General features: G+C 27.8%; 3 protein-coding genes across 4 annotated transcripts; 1 reads left to right on the top strand and 2 right to left on the bottom strand.

Moving 5' to 3' along the window:
• Positions 1-8,001: 8,001 nt before the first annotated feature.
• LOC137812257 (probable 3-hydroxyisobutyrate dehydrogenase-like 2, mitochondrial) lies at positions 8,002-9,178 on the top strand. Its single transcript, XM_068614181.1, has one exon. It carries the CDS (start codon positions 8,161-8,163, stop codon positions 9,085-9,087), a length of 927 nt encoding a protein of 308 aa, XP_068470282.1. The 5' UTR covers positions 8,002-8,160; the 3' UTR covers positions 9,088-9,178.
• A 3,013-nt stretch (positions 9,179-12,191) lies between these two features.
• Positions 12,192-14,585, bottom strand: LOC137809786 (glutelin type-A 3-like). The gene is made up of 4 exons (XM_068610865.1): positions 14,502-14,585; positions 14,180-14,394; positions 12,588-13,314; positions 12,192-12,459 (listed from the first exon to the last, which is right to left on the bottom strand). The coding sequence occupies exons 2-3, from the start codon at positions 14,373-14,375 to the stop codon at positions 12,608-12,610; spliced, it is 903 nt and encodes a 300-aa protein (XP_068466966.1). The 5' UTR covers positions 14,376-14,394; positions 14,502-14,585; the 3' UTR covers positions 12,192-12,459; positions 12,588-12,607.
• A 6,212-nt stretch (positions 14,586-20,797) lies between these two features.
• On the bottom strand, positions 20,798-22,760 carry LOC137812255 (glutelin type-A 2-like). Of its 2 annotated transcripts, none has more exons than XM_068614179.1 (4): positions 22,518-22,760; positions 22,172-22,385; positions 21,186-21,912; positions 20,798-21,061 (listed from the first exon to the last, which is right to left on the bottom strand). In XM_068614179.1, exons 2-4 carry the CDS (start codon positions 22,365-22,367, stop codon positions 20,908-20,910), a joined length of 1,077 nt encoding a protein of 358 aa, XP_068470280.1. In that variant the 5' UTR covers positions 22,368-22,385; positions 22,518-22,760; the 3' UTR covers positions 20,798-20,907. The 2 variants fall into 2 exon arrangements, with proteins under 2 accessions (XP_068470280.1, XP_068470281.1); XM_068614180.1 differs by having other exon boundaries at positions 22,172-22,380; positions 22,518-22,737.
• Between the last annotated feature and the right edge of the window lie 680 nt (positions 22,761-23,440).

The following is a 23,440-nucleotide window of genomic DNA, read 5'->3' as shown; positions in this document are numbered from 1 at the left end:
ATTTTCTTTATTTTTATTTTTAACTTTTTATGAGTTGTTCTATTTCTTCATGCTTCTGTTTCCTTTTTTTTTTAGTTTTATATTGTTTTTCATCATGAGTTTTGAGTTTTATAAAAGAAAATATATATATATTTTTTAAATGAACTAGATTAATTAAAATGTTTTACGACAGAGTACGTGGGTTCTGGAATTTTGGTCCCACTTTGACCAAAAATTAGGGTTTGTTTTTCGTGTGAAACATGTAACGTGGTCACATGATGTATTATTGGCATTTGGCATCCAACGCCGGTCTACCTTTCTCAATTATCAGGGAATCAAGCTTTAGATTACCTCATTGAAAAAAACTATTCAAACACTTTCTTCTTAACTCCATTCTAAACATTTTTTCACTTTACCATCTCAATCATAGTATTCAAATTCTCACCATTTTCTTAATGATGCATCAATATCAATCCACCACTTAATAATTTAGGTCAAGAATCAACAATCAAATATGAAAATGTCCTTTCTTTAAGCTTAAACATGGCATATGGACATGTGCATCAACATAAATGCAAAAGTTGAACAACTATAATAGGAACTTATAGAGAATCTATATAGTTAAATGAATTTTATCTTACTTTTGTTTATTTTATAATGCTGTATAAAGTAAAAGTTTATTCTAAGGTTTAGAGAATTATTAATGCTTTTCATATAATCAATGTACTTATTTTAAATATCCAAATAGTTTTTATTCTAATGAGATAACAAGTTATTTAAGTTACAAATATTAAATGTATTATTGTTTAAATGAGTTCACTACAAGACAAATTTTATATAAAAAAAATAATTAGTTGTTATAGTAACTAAATTATAAACCATTTTAGAAACTAAAAAAAAATGTTTCTAAATTAGTTTCTAGTTAAATGGTTTCTAAATTAGTATCTAATTAGCTACCAAGGTTTTAACTACCAATTATTTAGTTTCTAAATCTGGTAGCAAAAACCTTAGTTGCTAGTTAGATACCAATTTAGAAACCATTTAACAATAATAGAAACTAATTTAGAAATCAAAAATTTTTTAGTCTCTAAAATTGTTTCTAATTTAATCACTATAGCAACTAATTATTTTTTATCTCTAAAAAATTGTTTCATAATTGTCTTGTAGTGGTTGTTTTATTTTGAATTTTGTAGGTCTTCATCACCACATAAAATTAAGAATTAAAAAAAAAACACTTTAATTTTAAGCTTGTTACTCGTAGATTTAAAAATTGTATACAAAAAACATATCGATTTTAAAAATTGTTATTTTGCAATAGAAAAATGGTTTATTTTATTGATGAGAACCATTGAAGCAATATCATCTATTAAGCAGAATATTGTCATCAATATCTTGGAGATGTTGATCTCATAAATATTTTACATTTTTTCTTGTGTTTAATGTTAATTAATGTCAAGTAACTTATAAGGAATAGTTGCTTATATATATAAAACAAAATATCTAGTTTTAAACAATTTATAATCATGTGTGCCAAAAAAAATATATTACACATGAACAATATTATATTAGCAAGTTGCTTAACTCAAAATATCTTCTTTTTCTTCAACCTTTCATATCATCTCTTATAATAATCAATACAAATATTAAACAACTCAGAGAATAATTACTTATGCATGCAAACAACTCTTTTAATTTTGAAGCAACTAAAATCACATGTGACATAATACAAAAAATCACACCATATAGCTAAGCATAGATACTCTAAACATTATTAAAGTGAATATGTTCATTAATTTATTTTATTTTGGAAAAGCTTTAAGTGAAGTTGCTTCTAATAAAAATACTTATACAAATAATGTCACATCATGTATCATAAACTTTATTAAACAAAATTGTTTAACATGAAATGCCCTTTATAAAGAATTAGGGTGTGAATGGCAGAAAAAGACAGCAATAAAAAAAGATGGGCATGAAGAATAAGTGCATGGAGAGAGATTCTTGCCCTGAGGGAGAGGTAGGAAGGGGGTCTATTACCTAAGTTTGCCAAACATGTGGAACAAGTAGTTAATTAAATAGATTGATTTAGTTAGTGCCCCAAACTTCAAGTCACGTTGGAACCAACATTATTATTATTATTAATTATTATTATTATAAGAACAAATAAAGTGGCTAATCATGTTTATTATGAATTGTTTTGTGACAACCTATGTTATTAATAATTTATTGCTTGCTGATTCAGAAAGTTAGTTAAATATATATAACTAAAAGTCTTTCTCTATCAATGCACAATCCAGTAACCGTCCATGTAGCTTCGCATCTTATTCTTCCACCATAGAAAGCTTTCATAGGATGCAAAGTTCACAAAAATATCTTTAGTTTATCCCATAATTAACAATAGCATTTCCTTGTACCCAAAAATTAATATGGGTGTTCATTTGAGAATCTTGTATCAAATTATAATTAGAATTTTTTTTTATAAAATATGGATCCCACATAAAAAGATAGAGATTTTTTTTTACAGAGAATAATAAATAATATGAAACAGTGGAGAGGTGTTTCAATCCTCTTATAAAGAAAATATCTAACTAGGACTTCCAACCTAATCTACAAGATCTAAGAAAATTACATATTTTTGTGTCCCAACAAAACTAACATCATGTGAAAAGTTTCTCCAAATATACAAGAAATCAACTGCTAAAAAAAGTTATATATTTCAAATATACTTAGTTCTCTCGCAACCCTATACATCGCACATGTATTTCAAAATTAAAAAAACACAAGTTACAAAAGATATGTATACAATATTCAATCATATTAAAATGGTTTATTTGTTTAAACTCCTATGAAAGACAAGTTTCACTTAGCTCAATCATAAGAAGAATGTTCAAGCTCAATTTTGTGCACTAAATTGAAATGCACACTTTGCATAAATAACTATAGTACAAAAATCTGTAGCAGAAAACTCCACAACAACACCATCTTTTTGACTGTGTATTAATCATTGTTACCTATCACCCGATCTGAATGACGAGATCACAACTTTCTAACCATGTATTGTTCATTCCTAACCAAAAAAAAAAATCCTCTCCAACTAACTAAATGATCTATAACTTAAAAAGAAAAAGTGAATTTGGAAAATTAAATATTGAAACTGTTATACTAATAAACTTCATATTTAATAATTACTTAAATAAATCAATTCAAAATTTAAAATAAATAATTAACGTGACATTTTTAAAAAAACTATAATGTAAAACTTCCAAGCAATAACCTTGTGTATAAAAGAGCATCCATACCTTTTAGTTTATCATATCAAAAGATACATGTTTCAAGCAAAATGTCGTCAATGGTATGCATTTTTTCCACCCTCTTTTTAACATTTTCTTAATTATTTTCGATATTGTCAGATAACTTTTGAATTGTAAAATTTATGTAAATTTTAACGGACAATATTGACATGTGCAATTCAAAAGTATAATATTTCCAATAATGTAAACAATAATAATAAAAAAAGCGTGTTAATAAAGCAATACAAAGTTTATAAAATAGTAATAATCACTATCAGAAAATCATGAAATAGAAACTAATTTTAGAGACTAAAAATAATTAGTTACTATAGTAACTAAATTAGAGACCATTTCAGAGACTATAAAATGTTAGTTTCTAAATTAGTTTCTATTATTGTTAAATTATTGTTAAATGGTTTTTGCTACCAAATTTTAAATCAAAATAATTGGTAGTTAAAATCATGGTAGGTAATTCAATATCAATTTAGAAACTATTTAAAAATAATATAAACTAATTTAGAAATCATTTTTTTTAATTTCTAAAATAGTATCTAATTTAGTTATTATTATAATAACTAATTATTTTTTGTCTCTAAGTTTCTATTTCATGATTTTATTGTAGTGAGTATTCTTCCAATATTGAAAGCAACACGAATATTTTGCACTTTTCATTAAAAAAAAAAAAAACTCTTTTGATTATGTTTTATCATATTACTAGCGGAAACACATACGCTCTTGCGAGAGCAACTGTGCATATGCATTTTTTAATTATTATATATGTATCTGTATTTTATTTAAATTTAAAAAAGCTGCTCTGTAACTAATTATCAATTATTTGTAATGTATCAATCTTTCTACTTTTCTGTCAGTTAAATGACAACAAATAAAATAAAATTTTATAATTAAAAAACCATTTTATTAACTTCTAAAATTATAAAATGTCCAAATAACCAAAATAAATTAATAAAATAAAATATTAAGTAAGGATAAAATATAAAAAAAATTTAAAACACTTTAAAAGCAGGAATCCTTTTATATACATATAGGTATATAGATTAAAACACGTCAATCAATTTAATAAATGTGCTCAAGACATAATAAACTCCTATGTTGGTTACTTTTTTTAGTTTTAAAAAACTATTTTATAAAATAGTTTGTAAGAAATGGGTTGATAATGCGGGCTGACCAGATCTGCATAGGTCTGTTCCGTTCCGCATAAGTTTATCTCGTATTTGGTTCACAAAATGTGGGTTGGGTTGGCTCATCCCGTGCAAAGAGTGTGAGCTCATTTCATTGGTCCGTCTTGCATAAGAGGTAACCTGCGGACCAACCCGCATAAGAAAAATATTTTTTTAAGAAAATAAAATTTTATTAATTATAAAAAAAACTTATTTTTACTACTGAAAAATTAAAATTTTATCCGTGTTTCAATTTATTCAATTAAGATAAAAATATAAATTCAAGTATGAGGTTGTTAAAAGGCTTGATTAAAAATAATTAAGTTTTGTTTTGCATCTATTTTTTTCTATACATGTACGTGAATGTATAAGAGTATCTTATCAAAGTTTTACTACAAAATATTTTAATAAAAATGAGTAATTTTTTAACTATCCAATTGAAGTTTCTTCTTTATATTATTTTTTAATTAACAAATTTTAAATATAAAATTTTACTTAAAACTAAATTTACTATAACTCTTAATAAAATAAAATAAAAATTTAGTACACTAAATTCATTTTTTTTTAAAATAAAATAAAATAAAAGTCACAATAATAAATGAATGGGATATGATTTATTTTTTACAAAAAATAAAATAATTATTCTTTTATTTATGCATGCAAGTGGGTCAACCAACCTCATCCCCGGTTTATTATTTTATCAATATTATATATTTATAATTATGAATCTACATTTTATTTTAAATATTTTTATAATATATATTTTCCCTATTTTTCAATAAATAATAAATCATTAATATTTGTAATGGTTATATTTTATAAATTGTTGTTTTTACTAAAGACTGAATTTTGGAATAAAAAATGTATTGATTTTGTTGATTTTTTTTTTTCATTTCTTTTAATTTATGTGAGTCGGTCCAGAAATCCATACTTATGTTAAGTAAATATTCGTACTAATTCATAAGTTTTATGAGGTTGTAGTCTAACCTGTTTTTTTAATGGCAAATATAAAACAAGTTAAAAACACAAATCAACTCATATTTTCAATCTAGATCATATATTATAGTATTCTCCTTTGTGTGAGGATATTATACACTCGTCTCACATAACAAATTTATATTTAACACTGTTATAGAAAAATAAAACTATTTTTATATATAAAAAATAATTAATTATTATATTAACTAAATTAAATATTATTTTAAAAATAAAAAATTATTGATATTTAAATTAATTTTTATTATTCATAAATATTTTTTAATTCAGTATCTAATTCTTTCTAATAATTATATTTTAATTATGTTTCAAGTAATAAGCTATTATTGAATTTTAGGAGTTGAGGGCTTGTACAACTCTATTTATAATTTTATACATTTATTTTTTTAGGATTGGACCTAATGTACTTAAGACTATAATTGTGAATTCGATGATAAAAGCATTAAACACAGAAACATATATTTTCTTCTATTCAATTAATTCAAATTAAATTAAATTCATGTTTTGATTCTAAATTTTCTCCTTATATAAATCATGTATTTAAAATTTAACACTCCATTTTAGTTACTTCCTTGTCCCTTAAGTCAAATTAGTGATAATTACAAAATCAAATCGCACAGTGATTATGAGTTAGATGACATGTTACGTTATTTATTTCCTACCACACAATTAGGTTGTCATGGAAATTGGAAGGATCTGGAATATCTGGACTAATAGCTTCTGTAATTAAGCTCTACTACAATATTTGATAGGTTAATTTTGTGAACTTGAGCCATTAAACACCCAATAATACTTACAATAAGATTAGGTCAACTCAAAATGTTAACACAATATATTAATTATAACATTGTCATCTTAAAAAACTGTATAATAATAATATAATAACTAATTAAATATTATTTTATAGACTGTTTATTAATAATAAAAATTATTTTAAATATTAATAATTTTTTTAATCTTTAAAATATTATTTAATTTAATTAATATAATAACTGATTATTTTTTATATTGGAAGATAAATCTTCATTCAAGTAAACTAAATAATTACATGAATTCAAAATATTTATAATATAGCATAAATCAAATAAATCAAATCCGATACGAATTATTCATTTTGATATTGGATTTATGATTTATAATTATAATAATACCAGATCAGATTAATATTGCAATTTTTACCATCACACAAAAATACAGCACAAGAACAACTATTTGTTATTGTTCTTGCCGGTTGACCCAAAACGCCTTCGTGCGCCTACGATATTTTCACGTTCAGAGTCTTTGCGTTCGCGTGTGCCTTTCCTGTGAACACCTGAAAACACAAAGACAAAGGGTGCCCTAGGAGCCGTTTACACTCCGACGCTCAAGTCAATATTAGGGTTAAGAAACACCGAAACTGGATAATCTTGCTACTGTGTGTGTTTAGCAACGCAAGAAAATTCTCCCTTGTCCAGTTTCCTACCTTGCTATTTATAGATAGAAACTAGGGTTTTCTCTCTACCCGAAATGGGCTTTTTCTGATGGGGCGGGCCCAACACTCCTAGCGCGTGGGGTTCCTAACTAGAGTGCGACCTCTGGCGGGTGATCACCTGGGTGCCTCCTCGTGCACCTGATCTCTAGGATCACCCGCCTCTAGGAGTGCCCTAGCTGTTCACGTGTCATGCATGCAACTCACCCATGGAACACGACCCTTATGAGTCATATCTTTCCAGTGACTCTACACTTTGTGTTATGCCTGAACGCGTCATCCACTCTACACGCATGGGCCCTCGTGATCTAGGCTTCTCCCTTACTGATAACTGGCGTGTGATCTGGGATCCACCTCTCGTGGTTATGTTTCTGATGTCCGACCTCTCCACACTGTCTAATGGCACGTCGGTACATCCTGATAACTGATGTCTGACCACTCTTGGCTCCTTGGCGCACGTGCTTTGCGAATACTGGCCCACGCCACTTGTGGACCCGTTTACGTGGCACCAACATTACCAGTGATCAGTCAACGTCCAGGGACTGTCGGTACAGTTCTACTCGTTTAGATAATACAAGTTAGTTATATTAAAACATGTCTTTATTCATTTTAATGAGAAGTTTGGTGAAATAAATTGTGAAAAAAAAACAAAGAAAAATGAGCATTACAAGAAAATTTGTTCAACAAAAGTAGGTAACACAATAAATAAAACATTACCTAAATCCTGGGAAAAATTGAACGAACAATTAGAAAAATAAAAATAAAAATCTAAAACTTGAAATTCTCTTTCCTACAAGAAAACACATGCATATGTATTTGTTTATTGTGGGAATCAATAGTTGGTGTTCATTCTCATTCATTCTTACTCAACAAAGGCATCTCATTCTTTTTGTTCATAATTCCATTTATGTTCATATTTGACTTTAATGCCTTGTTTAGTAAATAAAATATTTTTTAATATATAAATTTGTATATTAGCTAAAATTAAAAACAAATACATATCTTTAAGCAGTAAAAATACATTTTAATTTATAGTGTATGATTTAAGTTGCAGTATAGAAATTATCTTTAACTAAAACAAACTTTACCAAATTATTGAAATTCAATTAAGATATAAACACGAAAGACGGTAAACAAAAAAATTATATAGTTGCTATTCAATAAAAAAAAGACCGAGTGAAAGCCCTTTTCAGTGTTAGATCGCTTCACTCGTATTATCCTACTCACTCACTCCACTCACCGAGCCACCACTATGGGAACGCCGTACCCGAACCCGATTTCGCCCTCGGAAACCCGAATCGGGTGGGTCGGAATCGGCGTAATGGGCTTCGCCATGGCCTCACGCCTTCTCTCGGCGGGCTACGCCCTCACCTTCTATGCCCGTAACCCCTCCCACCCCAACGCCCTCGCTCTCCAATCCCAAGGCGCTACCCAGGCCCAATCCCCGGCCCAACTCGCCCAACTCTCCGACGTTCTCTTTACCATGGTGGGCCACCCCTCCGACGTCCGCCCCCTCCTCCTCGACGCCATCCTCCCGGCCCTCCGCCCCAACTCCGTCGCCGTGGACACCACCAGCTCCCACCCCGAGCTCGCCCGCACAATCTCCTCCCAGGCCCGCGCACTCGGCGCCTGGGCTATCGACGCCCCCGTCTCCGGAGGCGACGTCGGCGCGCGCGACGGCACTCTGGCGATCTTCGCGGCGGGGGAGAAAAAGGTGGTGGAGTGGCTGCACCCTATCTTCTCGATCCTGGGGAAGGAAACCTACGTGGGCCCCGCGGGGTGCGGGCAGAGCTGCAAGATCGCGAACCAGATAACGATCGGCGCGAATTTGGTTGGGGTGAGCGAGGGTTTGGTTTTCGCGAAGCGCGCAGGGTTGGACCCGAAGCAGTTCGTGGAGGGTATCAGAGAGGGTGCTGCGGGTTCAAAAGCGTTGGAGATATTTGGGGAGAGAATGATTGAAGGGGATTTTCGACCAGGTGGGTTTACAGAGTACATGGTTAAGGATTTGGGAATGGGAGTTGATGTTGTCGAAGGTGGCAACGATGATGATGTTGTTGTCTTGCCTGGGGCTTCTTTGTGGAAACAACTCTTCACTAGTATGGTGGCCAATGGACAGGGGAAGCTTGGCTCGCAAGGGGTTATCTCTGTCATTGAGAGGATCAATGGGATGAATCAATGAATCAATGAAACTCCCTCTTCTATGTATCCAAATAAAATGCTGATCATGTAACTTTTACTTTTCAATGCAGCAAGTGTTTGTGTTAGTTTAACTACTGCATTCTTCAGTTATGGTGATTGCATTTTTATGGGGTTTGGAAATTGCTGTTAGATAATTTTGTTTGGTGTAACTAGTTTTTCTTTCAGGTTCTTTTGTTGTTTACACAGAATATCGATAATGGTAATCAAAAGAGCACATCTGGTTATATTTTCATGTGCTGGTCAATTTATTATGATCTCAGTCCACTCCTAGTCAATGTTCGATTTTTTTAACAAAATAGGATTAAGGTTTAAAAAGAGTATTGAAATGTGAAAATAGTAAAAGTTAACATGATTTTAGTGTCATTTTTTTGTGTGTAAACATTAATTTATTTCTAAAGATGAATATAATAAAACATGTTCTAATTTTTATAATTAATAGTTGTAATATATAAAAAATAATATTTTTATAATTATTCTTTTTTATCTTGATGCTATTTAAAACTAATATAAAGTAATTGGTTAAATATGTTTTTTTTGTTTTTTTTAATTCATAAGAAAGAGGTTTGTATCCTTGTTTGAGAAGAAGAAATTGAACTAATTTGTTTTCAAAACAAAAATCCAAAATATGTGATTCTGAATGATATTTTTTCTATTCAAGATAAATTTTAAAAAGAGGAGAAAAAATGAACATTTTAAAACTATGGAAGTACATGAAGAAAAATAGGGGTGCTGGAAGAAAAGACCTAATTTCTAAACTATTACAGACCCAAAATATTTTGGCAACTTCTTCCTGCATCTCTACAAATTTTTTTCTGCACCCCCTCACTTTCCGAAAAGACTGTTTTACCCCCTTTAAAAATGATTTTCTGATTGTTCTTTCCAAAATATTTTCGGAACATGTTTTATGAATTCCAGATTTATAAATCCTAAAATAAAATAAAAAATGTGTTCCAGAAAAGATGTTCGAAATATTTGTTTGTCTTTTGGATTTTTTATTCCGAAATTATCCTTTGCTTACGGAACACTATTTTGGAAATAACTAAAACTGTAAAGAGTAATTTAGGTATTTTGGAAGAATGTAGGGGTGCAGGAAGAAAAGTGTATAGGTGTAGGAAGAAACACCCAAATATTTTTTAAGGTTTTAAAGCCCAATTGAATAGAATAAAAAGGTTGGCCCATTCCTATGTGGGAATTATTTTGACATTTCCATAATTGCAGCCTGTACCCCCACATGACAATGAAATAACAATAAAAAGTTCAAATCTTTATACTTTATGAAAATAATAGTTGAAATATATTAAAATATTTCATTATTTGATTTAATAGGTAAAAAATTATATATTTTTAAATAAAATAATTATTAATAATAGTGTTCAAAGTGGAAATTAGTTTTGAAAAATTGATTAAAGTTAGAAAAATGACAAAATATTAAATTAATTTTTTTATGTCTGTGACATGACAAAAATTGTGACCAATTTATAAATAAATTTAAAACATTGCGAGCGAATTAACAACTAAAATTTATATTTGTTGTAACACGTGACTTACCTACCTACTTCTGAGTTTCTAATATCAATAAATAAGTAATTATATAATTGAAGAAGTCATCCACAAAAGCTATTTAGAGAGAAACTTCTTACTATGAGGTTTTTTCGTAATTCATGAGTTGATTTGATTTTGGTAAGTAAAATAATGTCAATCAATAATTTTGCTAGTGATCTCAAAGTTATATGACTTAAGTTTTACTAAAATCATTTTAAAATGAAATTTGTTTGTGTTTTTTAAAAAATTAAAATAATTAATTGAATTATTAAATTAAAAAGTTTTGTAGAAAAAAAAATAGTCATAGGATAAAAAGTTTGACAAATTTTATAAAATTTTGTAAAAAAGTACCTTTAAATGATCATAATTATTTCAAATTCTTAAAAAAGTAAAAAACAAACAATTTAAAAAAAAATAATAGAACTGGTATTAAATGTAAACTAATAAAAATTGTATGAGGTTCACACGATACTAAGTATCAGTTGGCACGAATCATTTACAATCGTACGCATTGACATGATTGTCCTATCTTAATAAATAAAAATAATTATGTCAAAATTGTAAAAATATCTCATTATAATTATGTAACTCCAAAGACAGTTTTTTTTTCAAACTTTATTTTGTTATGATCAGTAAAAATAATAACATCAAAATAATTATTTTATTTTTAGTTAAAGATTAAAAGTTGGGCTTCACTTTATTTCATCTTAGTTTCTCTAACGAAATCATTTTTATTTTTATTTTACATCTAGCTTTCACCACTTTTTTTTCTTTTATCTCTTTAATTTTAGGCTATAATTTTTTTTAAAATTTCATAATTTTAGAAAAATTACTAGTGCAATAGACCATAATATATATATATATATATATATATATATATATATATATATTTAACTCTTAAAGCATATGAAAGTTTTTTCGTTCATCTGTTAAAAGATAAGATGGCATCCTTTGCCATCTCATATTTGAAGGACCACCGTTAGTATGGAAAAAAAATAAAAATTCATGAGTATGGTGTTTTTTTTCATTATTAGGTGTTTGCTTGACAATTTTGATTTGTATTTTAATTTCAAAAATTTAACACCAAAATAGAAACTTTTTCTATTGTTGTTAACGTATTTGATTCTATTACTAGTTTTCATCACGAAAATCTACTGTAAAATTGTTTTGATTACGTACGTAATTTCATCAATGATTGTTTTTTATTTATAGATTAGGATAGAGATCCCTAATTATCTGCATAAGCTTTTTTTTTATATACATATTGTCTTATTCTCTTGTAGATTTTTTTAATCATTATGAGATATTAATTTTACAATCAAATTGTGTTGATGAAAATATGTTGTTTTTAATCAGCAAACAAAATATATATTATTATTAGATGATAAAAAAATGTTAGAAAATTAAAGTGTTAGTTTAAGTTTCATGTTGAAGAAAAATAAAATAAAAAGTAAACATTTTTATATGAAAAAAAAAACTATTCTCTAAACTTTTACAAATGCAATTTTAATGTTTTTGAAATATTATCTTTATAATAATATATACCAACTCAAGTACCATTGCATTATTATTTAGTCACTTTTAAAACATACATAGAAATAAAATAAAAGCAGAAAGCAATGCAACAACAAGTTGGCTACTTCATCATTTTCTCTCATATCAACAGGGTGGGATAAGATCAGTGGATTTCTTGATCTTAGATATGAACAACTTCTGAAACTCTGAATCTATGTTAAGAGAAACTTGTTGCACAGAAGATGACAACTTGCCCCAGATTGATCCCCTCCCTCCCAATTCTTCAAACAAAGGCCTGCAAATAATATATAATCAATCTCTTTTGTTAGTAATAATGGTATCAGAACTTGCTTTCAAATAATTTTTAATGTTTCTGTATACTATATGTAAAAAATGTTACATAAAAACCCAACAAAAACTCACTCTGTAGTTGTTATAATGGATTAACTTTCCATTCCTTCTTCCCCTGCAATTTTAGCAACCACATAAAATTGTGGCACCACAAGCAACTCACCAGCCTTAACTTGAGCGTCTAATGCACGTTCTCCATTCAAGCCCACAATTTCAATACTGCCACTTCCTCTAGCAATGTAAATTAGTTGAATCGTAGTGGTTGCAGGATATGAGGGTGCCTTAATTGCACCAGGTTCAAGTTTCACTCTAATCACACTTAATCCAACTTCCCCGATAAAAGGAAACCCTTTCTCTGTTAAAGTTTTGACTAATCCAGCATTTTCAACAACATTTTGTGTGCATGCAGCGTCTATGTTGTAGACTAGCTTCTTGGTCATGTCCATGTGGGGTTTAGGGAGTGTCTGAGTTTCGTCTAGTTTCACAATCAAAACCCCAGTTTGACTCTTTGTGAGCTTTTGAACTTCATCTTTGTCCAAGTCATATACTTTGCTGGTGAGCTCAGTTGAGAAACCTCCTATAACTCCTATAACTCCACTTAGAAAGAAATAGGTGAATTGACCTGGAATAAGAGCCTTTGAAGTTTCTCCAAGAAAAACAATGGTGAGATCTGAGTCTCCATTGTTGAACCACCATGAGACACTTCCAATAGGTACTGGTAAAACATCTCCCTGCTTAACCTTCAAAACCACCTCTTGTTCTGTGTTTGGGAGTACCATCCCAACTACACCATCACTCCCTGCACGTATGCCATACAATTCAGGAATTTTGATTCAGTCACCAACAAAGTTCTAATACCTTAGAAATACCTTTTAAGAAACGATTAATACAACCTCGGGGGAACAAAATTGGAATGAAGAGATTATAGTGTGGCAAATGCAAACAAATGTGCAAGTGTACAATGGAGGTTCTTCGTGTGATAGATTGATTAAAAAGTGAATTTTAAATTTAATTCAACCTTAAAAAATTAGATTATAATGTGAGGTTTTTACTGATTTATATACTATAAAAAAATTTATTTTTAGTTAATGTCGAATTTCAAACAACTCTTCACGCTGAAACCAGTCAACTCGTGTGTGATTATATATTTATGGGTTATCAATGTCCGATTTCTAACAACTCCTCACGTCGAGATCAGTCAACTCGTGCAACTCATGTGTGATTATATTTTTATGGGTTATCAATGTCCGATTTTCAACAACTCCTCATGTTGAGATCAGTCAACTCGTGCATGAGACTATAGGTGGTCTGATAGCAGTTCGGTAGTGGGTGATACAATAAAAACAACACAAACACTTGTTAGAAAATATTTTAAATGACTTTGGTATCATACTAATAAATGAACTTTAAGTTTAACTCAATTTTATAAAATATTCATCCAATTATATACTATAAAATATTCTTATTTTTAATCGATTTCAGATCTTCAACATGATAAATTTTTAACTACTGCGTAGATTTATTTGTTGTGAAGAACTTAGTATAATTAAGAATATTTGGCATAAGGAAGTATATAATGCAATTGGTTACTATGAATTTAATACAATATTTTTTGGGTGATTTTTGTTTTAGTAAAACTTGGTGTAGTAATAAAGATATTTTACCTTGAATGACATAACCTATTTTGGATGAATCAGCATAATGAGGAAGGGCAAAGCCACGAGGATGAAGCAGAAGACGACCAGCACCCACATTAGTCGCAGCCAGAACTGGCATTTGAGAACTTGACCAAGTGTAGTATCCTCCACCATCTCCCTCGAACATTGGTTGTGCTAATTTTGGTGTTAAATCCAACTCCATTGAACTTCTATTTCGAATACTTGAATAAATGGTAGTTAAATGAAGTAGATATGTTAAATCAAATAAGCAGAAGATGCACATGAAAGATCAGAAAACATATTCATAATGAGTCATGTATATATGTACCTCTGATTTAAAGGCGAAAGGAACACAAAAGAAGAGTTTCCTCAAGAGTCTAGCGAAGACATGAAGGGCAAGGGTATGTATATATAGATATAACTCTTGTGTGTAAGAAGAGAAAAACGTATATCACGTTTTATGTTACAAAAATACCAATGACACAATGAATGGAACTTGTACAACCACACGCAAGTCTAACTAAGCCAACCTCAAAATTCAAAACCAACTAGAGTTATTAATACATTGTTCATTTAACAATTGTTCGTGTAAATTAAATATTCTCAAATCAAAGGGATCTAAACACTCAAATTATTTCACTAAACAACTGTTACATATTAATAAAATGATATTTTGTCTCAAAAAATTAAAAAATAAAATAACTATAGAACATAATATTTTTATTAAAAAAATGGATATGAATTGATTTGACAATTTTATATATATTAAAATAGATTCACACATTCTAGATATGAAACGATGGAATTGTTTTTCTTAGGGTCTCTTTGCTATTGGAGATGTACTCTTCACAGACAAAGAAGTGAGGAGATATCAGTTATTTGGATCCAAGATTTTGTGGGGAAGAAAAAGAGAGGATATACATGTGAACAGTAAATATCATCTCATCTCAAAATGAAAAGATGTAGAGGGAAAATTACGTCAACATGTATTATTTCTGAATTTATCCTAGTTTATTATACTATTATTATGTTTAATATTTTAAGAAATTGCTTGAATTTTTATTTTTATTTAATTTGTTGTTGTGTTTATATTAATATACTTTTGTGTATAATTATTTAATTATAAACTTTTTATGAAATTATTTTCTATTGTTAATTACCTATATTTTTTGTTGTGCTATTTTTTATTTTTCATTATTATAGGGTCTTTAATATTTAAAAATAATATTTTTATTTGTTTATATAATATCTGGATTATTTTCTAATTGATTTTCGAATTTTATAATACATGTTTAATATTTTAAGAAATTTTGTGAAGTCCTGCTTTTTATTTAATTTGTAGAATACATATTTTTTTAACTATAATTTTTAAATTATATCTATTTACATTTAATACATATTTATTTCTTCTAGTTATAATTTTTAAATTTATGAATATGTTTTAGAAAAAAAAATCATTTCATTTTTTTTAATAAGTAATAATTTACACCTTTAAAAAAAATTAAAATTATCTCACAATCATCACATCACTTACAAACTCCTATAAATTTTCATCACACATTCATTCTATCATACTTCAATCCAAACAACCTCACTTTCTTCACACTATTTTCTCACATCCTCACACATTCCCTCTCAAATCCAAACACACCCTTAGGCTCTGTTTGCTTCTATGTATGTACTGTTCACAAGGAAAAAAGTGAGAGGATATCAATTGTTTGGATCCAGGGTTTTGCAGGGAAGAGGAGGAGAGGATATATCTGTGAACAGTAAATATCATCTCCCCTCAAAATGAAGAGATGTAGAATGAAAGACACATCAACATGTGTTATTTCTGAATTTACCCTCATTCATCTACAAGAATTTTTAATATTGAAAAATAATATTTTTTATTTATTTATATAAGATATGATTTATTTTCTAATTTTATAGTATATATTTAATATTTTAAGAAATTATTTGAAATTCTCTTTTTATTTAATTTGTTGTTGCGTTTATATTAATATATTTTTTTATAATTATTATGTTTATGAGTTAGTAATTTATTTGATAATAGTTTTTTATTAAATTATTTTCTATTGTTAATTACATTATATTTTTTTAAGTATTTTTTTTTATTACTATAGGATTTTTAATAATAAAAAATAATATCTTTTATTTATATAAGATCTTATTTATTTTCTGATTTATTTCTAATTTTATAATGGATGTTTAATATTTTAAGAAATTATTTGAATTTTTCTTTTTATTTAATTTGTTGAATACATTTTTTTCTAATTATAATTTTTAAATTATATCTATTTATATTTAATATATATTTATTTTTTAATTTTCATTTTTAAATCTACCAAATATGTGAAAGTTGTTGATTTTTAAACAAAAATAACTCATTTCATTATTAAAAAAAATTAATAGACAAGGATAAATTTGTAAAGTAACATTTAACAATTTAAAAAGAAAAAAAAACTCCCTCACAATCATCATATCACTCATAAACTCCACACATCCACTCTCTCAAATCCTCACATACTAAGGATGTGAGAGAAAAGTGTGAAGAAAATGAGAGTGTTTGGATTGATGTATGTTAGAGTGAAAAGTTTATGGAAGTTTGTGAGCGATGGTTGTGAGAGAATTTTAATTTTTTTTTAAATTGTTAAATATTACTTTACAAATTTATCCTTACCTATTAAAAAATTGTAATAAAAAATGAATTATTTTTGTTTAAAAATAAACAACTTTCACATATTTCGTAGATTTAAAAATTAAAATTATAAAATATATATATATTAAATATAAATAGATATAATTTAAAAATTATAATTAAAAAAAATTATCCAACAAATTAAATAACAAAACTTCAAAGTAATTTCTAAATATTAAACATGCATTATAAAATTAGAAAATAAATCAGATTTTATATAAATAAAAAAAATATTTTTTATTATTAAAAATCCTATAGTAATGAAAAATAAAAAAAAATACTAAAAAAACTATAACATAATTAACAATAAAAATAATTTCATAAAAAATTATTATAAAAAAAAATACTAACTCACAAAGATAATAATTATAAAAAAACATATTAATATAAACACACCAGCAAATTAAATAAATAAATAAAACTTTAAATAATTTCTTAAAATATTAAATATATACTATAAAATTAAAAATTGAGCCTAGAACCTTCTTCTTTCACAGTTTGCCGGAACCAGTGATGGATCCTCAGCCTGAGCGGGTCAGCTACATCTGCCGTGAGTGCGGTTACCGTATTCTTTAGAAGAAGCGCACTCCTCGCATTGTCGCTGAAGAAAACTGCTGTGGCATTGCCAAGTGATTTCCATGGAGAAAATGTGCTGCATATGTGACATGTGTTTTATTTCTTGTCATATTCAACAACTTACAGTACAATGATGATTAGAGTAAATCTACAGTTTGCATTTCGATCATGTTTTAGAAAAAGGATAAAAAACTTTTAAATGTGAAAAAAAATAAAATCTTTTTACATAAATAAAAATAAATTCAAAAATAACACATATTATATATCTTTCTCTTTACATCTTGTAAAAGAAAAGATATTATATATTTCTCATCAAAACCCTATATTCAATCAGCTTTACGGATTTGTTTTCGTCGTAGCTGCGTCTGTGGGCTACGTCTTTCCATTTCTTGGAAAAAAACATTTGCACATGGATTCATCTTCTAATTAAAAATAATATGTTATGGTACAGATTTGAAAAATATTCTTTTGACGCCACTTTTTTTTTAATCTACATCCCTCTAAAATAATTTATTATAATAAAATCATAATTTATAAATCATAATTTAAATGTAAGAGAAAATAATCCAGAAACAATCCTCCTTATTCTTTTGGTTGTCGATTGAAGAGTAATTTATATACATATTTATCTCTTCAATAAATATATATATATATATATATAAAAAAAAATTGACTATCTATATATATATATTTTTAGAAAAATAAATAAAATTTATAGAATAATTTTGCAGATAAAATAAATGTCTTGATAAGAAAAGTAATGAAATAAAAAAAATAATAGTATAAAAGTATTTTTCATTTTTTCTTGAATACTCGTTATCACCTACAGAATTAAATGACTCTGTTTTTTTTATAAAAAAACATCATAATATATTTTATATATATATATATGTATTTTTCCAAAGAATTGATATATTTTGTAGGTTATCGTTGGATGAGAGATCACGTAACCATTCAAAAATATTTTATTAAAAATACTATAAGATAATGGATGTGAGATCTCCAACACATTCCTCACGCCGAGACTACTAACTCGTGTATGGGACCCCGATAGCGGGTGGCACGATAGACCCAACACAAATACTCGCTAGGATAGGCTCGAAATGACTTTGATACCATGTTAAAGAGTGGACTTTAAGCCTAACTCAACCCCATAAAACCGGCTCACATAGGATTGAGGTTTGCACCCACTTATATACCATGAAAGCTCTAATCTCTAGTCGATGTGGGATCTCCAACGACCATCACCATATAAAATATTTTAATTTTTTTAACATTTTTTATTTTTTTTATTGAGTTTTATGGCTGTAAATTTTTTCCAATCCTTTTATCCAATATATACCAGCAATCGTTGATTAATTTTTTTAATGAAATAATTGAAACACTTAGGTATAATACATATTTTTTTATTAATATTTTGTTTCCGGAAAAAATCAAATACAGTTCTATGTTCTATAAGTACATATAAAACTTTTAACCATAGACTATTAATTAAAGCTCACTTTTGTTTCCCTACGAAAATTCTTCATCAAAGTTTCTTTTATTGAATTCAGAGGCAAAACTAATACTAAGAACACTTGTATTAACAACTTGCAAATGATTTATTTTTAAATTATTTATTATTTGACAAAGTTTAATATCCAGCAATATATTTACATGGATAGACCAAACAACATATGTCTATCTATATAGACGTTGTTTAACTTAGTTGTTTGTATTGTCATTATTAATTATACTTCTAGAATAAAGTTACTGTTGTAATGATTATGCATATTGATTTTACAGATGTTTTATTTTTTATTAGACGAAAGAAATGGTATTGTTGTGACAAGATTTATTGATAGTATAGATTAAAATATGGAACATATGTATCGTTGATTGTATATGAAATTTATTTATTTATTTTTTGATTATGACCTATTTACAATTTGGTATTGATCAAACTCTGAAGAATTTGGTATTGACCAAACTCTGAAAGTGAAAGGAATATTTAGTTTTAAATGTATAAAGGTTGTGATCATCTTAGTATTTTTCTTTATTCAATTTATTTATTGTTGAGAAAAAAAATGCAATAAATTTTTCAACTTTAACTATTGAGTATTTTGTTTTATTTTATTATTATTATAACTCTCCCTAAATAATTTAGTCTTAAAAACATTTTGATTTAACATCACATACTCACATTATTTCCTAAACTATTTCTTCTAAAAGTACACATGTCATCCTATCATTATATATTATATTATACACTATTTTTTTCTTTTTTTCTCTCCTATAAAAATTTAATATATTCATATTATAATACTTAATAATCAACTTAAAACATTTTTAAAATTATGTATTTAAAAATATTTTTAAATTAAGAAATTTAAAACTATTTATAATATAATTTGTAATATTTAAAACTTGTAATGAATTACATAATTTATTATATTTCTAATTGTATAATTAAAAATATAATTTTAAATTACACAATTTATAATATAATTTCGAATTACAAAATTTAAAATCAAAATATAGTTATGACTAACGTAATTTATAATATAATTCTGGATTTAGCTAATATAAATGTAAAACAAATCTAACAAAAGAAAAACAGTTTAATGAAAAAATAATAATGAATAAATTAAGTTTAAAGATGCGTTGTTTAGAATTAATTAATTTTTAATTGTGATGAACATAACTACTTCTTCATAGACTAAACTATATTTGAGCAATTACCATATTGAAAGCATCTTTATATTTTTTTCTCTCAAAAGAAGTTGAAACCATTAAATGATGATGAATTAGAATGTTATACTAAAAATGAGTCTACTTTTTTCTCATGGAAATTTACCAATTATTACTTTAAAGGATTTTTCCTGAATTAAAAATGTTGAAAATGACTTTATCCAAACCATTGAAATTCCTAAACTCTCGAGTTCATCAAAGTTGTAGATTATTATCCAAATGTTTCATTTGTTTACAACATTTAAAAGCTAAAACTAATAATAACTTCTTTAATATCATCCATATCACAATAAAGATTGAATGGTTTGACAATTTTATAAAAAAAATATGTAATCGAGTATTGATATTGATGTTAGCATTGATTATTTTGCATTTAAAAATATTAAAATAAATCATTTTTATAATAATGTGTCTTTTATTTTGTAATTCATGAACAATGTCACAATTTTAAGAAAATGATTTTATTCTTTCTTGTAGTTTGTCTCCTTCTACTCTTCTATTTAGTAATCATTTAATAATTAAATTTTAAGAAAAAAAGATCTACTTCAAATTAGAATAAATGTTTCTCAATATATTGGTTGTGTCTTTCCACGCAAATCAATGATAACTTGCTATCATTTTCACATAAAAAGATAAACTTCGAATTTTTCATTTATCACCATCATCATCTCAAAATTATTCATAAACAAATGCACCAGTAGACCACACATACATCACACATATCAAATTAAGTAGAAGGTGGGATGAGCTTGGTAGATTCCTTGATCTTGGTTGTGAAAAACTTTTGAAAATCAGAATCCACATTAAGAGCCACTTGTTGCAGTGTAGGTGATAAAATGCTCCAAATTGATTCCTTTCCAGCCAACTCTTCAAACAAAGGTCTGCAAAATAGGACAATCAATCATTTTTTGTTAGTAGTATAGTGATATGTCATACTTTATAATAACACAATCAATCACTTTAAAAGTTATTGCATGCCATTAAAATCATATCTCAACAACTTACTTTGTTGTTGTTACAATGGAAAAACTCTCCATTCCTTCTTCACCAGCAATTTCAGCAACCACAAAGAACTGTGGCACAACAAGCAAATGACCAGCTTCAACATGAGTGTTTAACACACTCTTTCCATTGAAGTCCACAATTTCAATCTTGCCACTTCCTCTAGCAATGTAAATCAACTGACTTGTAGGACTGACTGAGTATGATGGAGCCTTAATAGCACAGGGTTCAAGTTTTACTCTGATCAAGCTTAATCCAACATCCTCAATGAAAGAAAATTCTTTCTCTGTTAAGGTTTTGACCAATCCAGCATTTTTGACAACATTTTCTGGCTCTGCAGCATCTATATTATGCACAAGCTCTTTGGTAATGTCCGTTTGGGGCTTAGGCATAGGTTGATCTTTGTCTAGTTTGATGATCAACACCCCAGTTTGGCTTTTTGTGAGCTTTTCTAACTCATCTTTGTCTAAGCCATATACCTTGCTTGTGAGATCAGTGGAGAAGCCTCCTAAAATTCCTATAGCCCCAGTTAGAAAGAAATAGGAGATTTTACCAGGAATAAGAGCCTTTGAAGTTTCTCCAAGAAAAATAATGATGAGATCTGAGTCTCCATCGTTGAACCACCACGAGAGAGATCCAATAGGTACTGGTATAACGTCTCCTTGCTTAAGTTTCAAAGTCACCTCTTCTCTCCTGTTAGGGAGCACCATCCCAACTAATCCATCATTCCCTACACATGTTCCATAAAATTAATGCAAAACCATTGAAATCGAGATTACGATATCATATTAAGAACTAGATTTTAAGTTAACTCATCCTAATCTTCAACACTCATCTATATAAAGAAGGAAATTTAAAACTATTTCAGCTCTAAAATCTGGTCACATTTGTAATCTATCTCCAGTGTTATACTATGAATATAAATTTGGAGGCATATCTAAGTTGTAACATGAAATGGAAACAAAAAAGATATATGTAAGGACTCTGACCTTGAATCACGTAACCTACTTTGGATACATCTGAATAATGAGGAAGAGCGAAGCCACGAGGACGAAGCAGAAGGCGACCTGCACTCACATTTTTCTCAGCCAAAAGTGGCACTTCAGAAGTTGACCAAGTGTAGTAACCTCCACCATCTCCCTCAACCAATGCTTCTGCTTTCTTTGGTGTTAAGTCTAACTCCATTTGTTTAACTTTCCTTTGCTTTGCTCACAAAAACCATTTCAAATAGCTAAATCAGTATCACTTGGTTAAAACAAACGCTACACATAAAACCATTTCAAAAAGATTTGGGAATTATACAAGATTATGTGAATAACTACAAATTTTATGTACCTGTGGTAGAGAGGAGAAAGGACACCCCCACCGTGAAGATACCTAATTCAAAGAAAGAAACAGAAAAAAAAAAAAAAGAGCAATGAAATGAGTAATAAGGGGATTTAGATGGATCAAAGAGATGATGTAGGCTATTTATAAAATTGTGGATATATGGGTGTTGGAAACCATGAACAATAATATGAAACTATTGGTCACGTGAATGAAGATGATTTAGTTTGAAAATTTTATTATACTTCCAGTGTTTGAATTTATAATAAATCTGACTTTTGTATTTTTTAGTTCCTAAAAAGGTAATGCCGTATCAAAAAAAATTTAAATGATTTATTAGACCAAATTGAAACAACTTGGTCCAACCCATTTAATAACTCTAATTATAAATTATTTGTATAGTTTTTTTAAATGATAAAATACTCCTTTTTCATTTGATTTAAAGTTATAAAAAGATGGTTATATCTGAAATACATTAAAACCACCATGTGTTGGCAACGATGTGTGGTACACTAGATGAAGATGACAGAAAAATATGATGATTTATATTACATATAAAAAGTTTACCATTACAATCATTATATCAAATATTTTCGATAGATCTTCACTGGTTGACAAATTTGTAAAGAGATTCCGACAAATCACATCTTCGATCTTTTTGTGGTTAGAGATATATTTTTTTAAGAGATTTGATGATTCGTTAGAAGAGATTTCAACATTATAAATAACAACACAGTAACTTCTTCAATAAATGTGTGCAAAATGACAGCTCTTTTAATATTATAAAAATTGCAAACTTCAAGAACAATCATTCATTCACATGTATGAATAAGATATAAGCAACTTTATCCAATTATTTGGAAGCGTTTTAGGGCTAATTATTTGAAAAAATAAGCTAATGTAATTTTTTGTGGCAAATTTATATTAATAGT

Source organism: Phaseolus vulgaris, chromosome 2 (genome assembly GCF_000499845.2).
Source record: "Phaseolus vulgaris cultivar G19833 chromosome 2, P. vulgaris v2.0, whole genome shotgun sequence".
NCBI classification, from domain to species: Eukaryota; Viridiplantae; Streptophyta; class Magnoliopsida; order Fabales; family Fabaceae; genus Phaseolus; species Phaseolus vulgaris.
Note: the sequence above shows the minus strand (reverse complement) of the source record. Positions and strands in the feature narration are given on the sequence as shown.

What these genes read in the sequence shown, in the direction of transcription:
- LOC137812257 (XM_068614181.1), top strand. Translation starts at nt 8,161, where the DNA reads ATGGGAACGCCGTACCCGAACCCGATTTCGCCCTCGGAAACCCGAATC.
- LOC137809786 (XM_068610865.1), bottom strand. Translation starts at nt 14,375, where the DNA reads ATGGAGTTGGATTTAACACCAAAATTAGCACAACCAATGTTCGAGGGA. An exon ending in AATAGGTTATGTCATTCAAG is followed by an intron (nt 13,315 to 14,179) that starts GTAAAATATCTT and finishes GCATACGTGCAG; the next exon opens with GGAGTGATGGTGTAGTTGGG.
- LOC137812255 (XM_068614179.1), bottom strand. Translation starts at nt 22,367, where the DNA reads ATGGAGTTAGACTTAACACCAAAGAAAGCAGAAGCATTGGTTGAGGGA. An exon ending in AGTAGGTTACGTGATTCAAG is followed by an intron (nt 21,913 to 22,171) that starts GTCAGAGTCCTT and finishes GAACATGTGTAG; the next exon opens with GGAATGATGGATTAGTTGGG. An exon ending in TCCATTGTAACAACAACAAA is followed by an intron (nt 21,062 to 21,185) that starts GTAAGTTGTTGA and finishes CCTATTTTGCAG; the next exon opens with ACCTTTGTTTGAAGAGTTGG.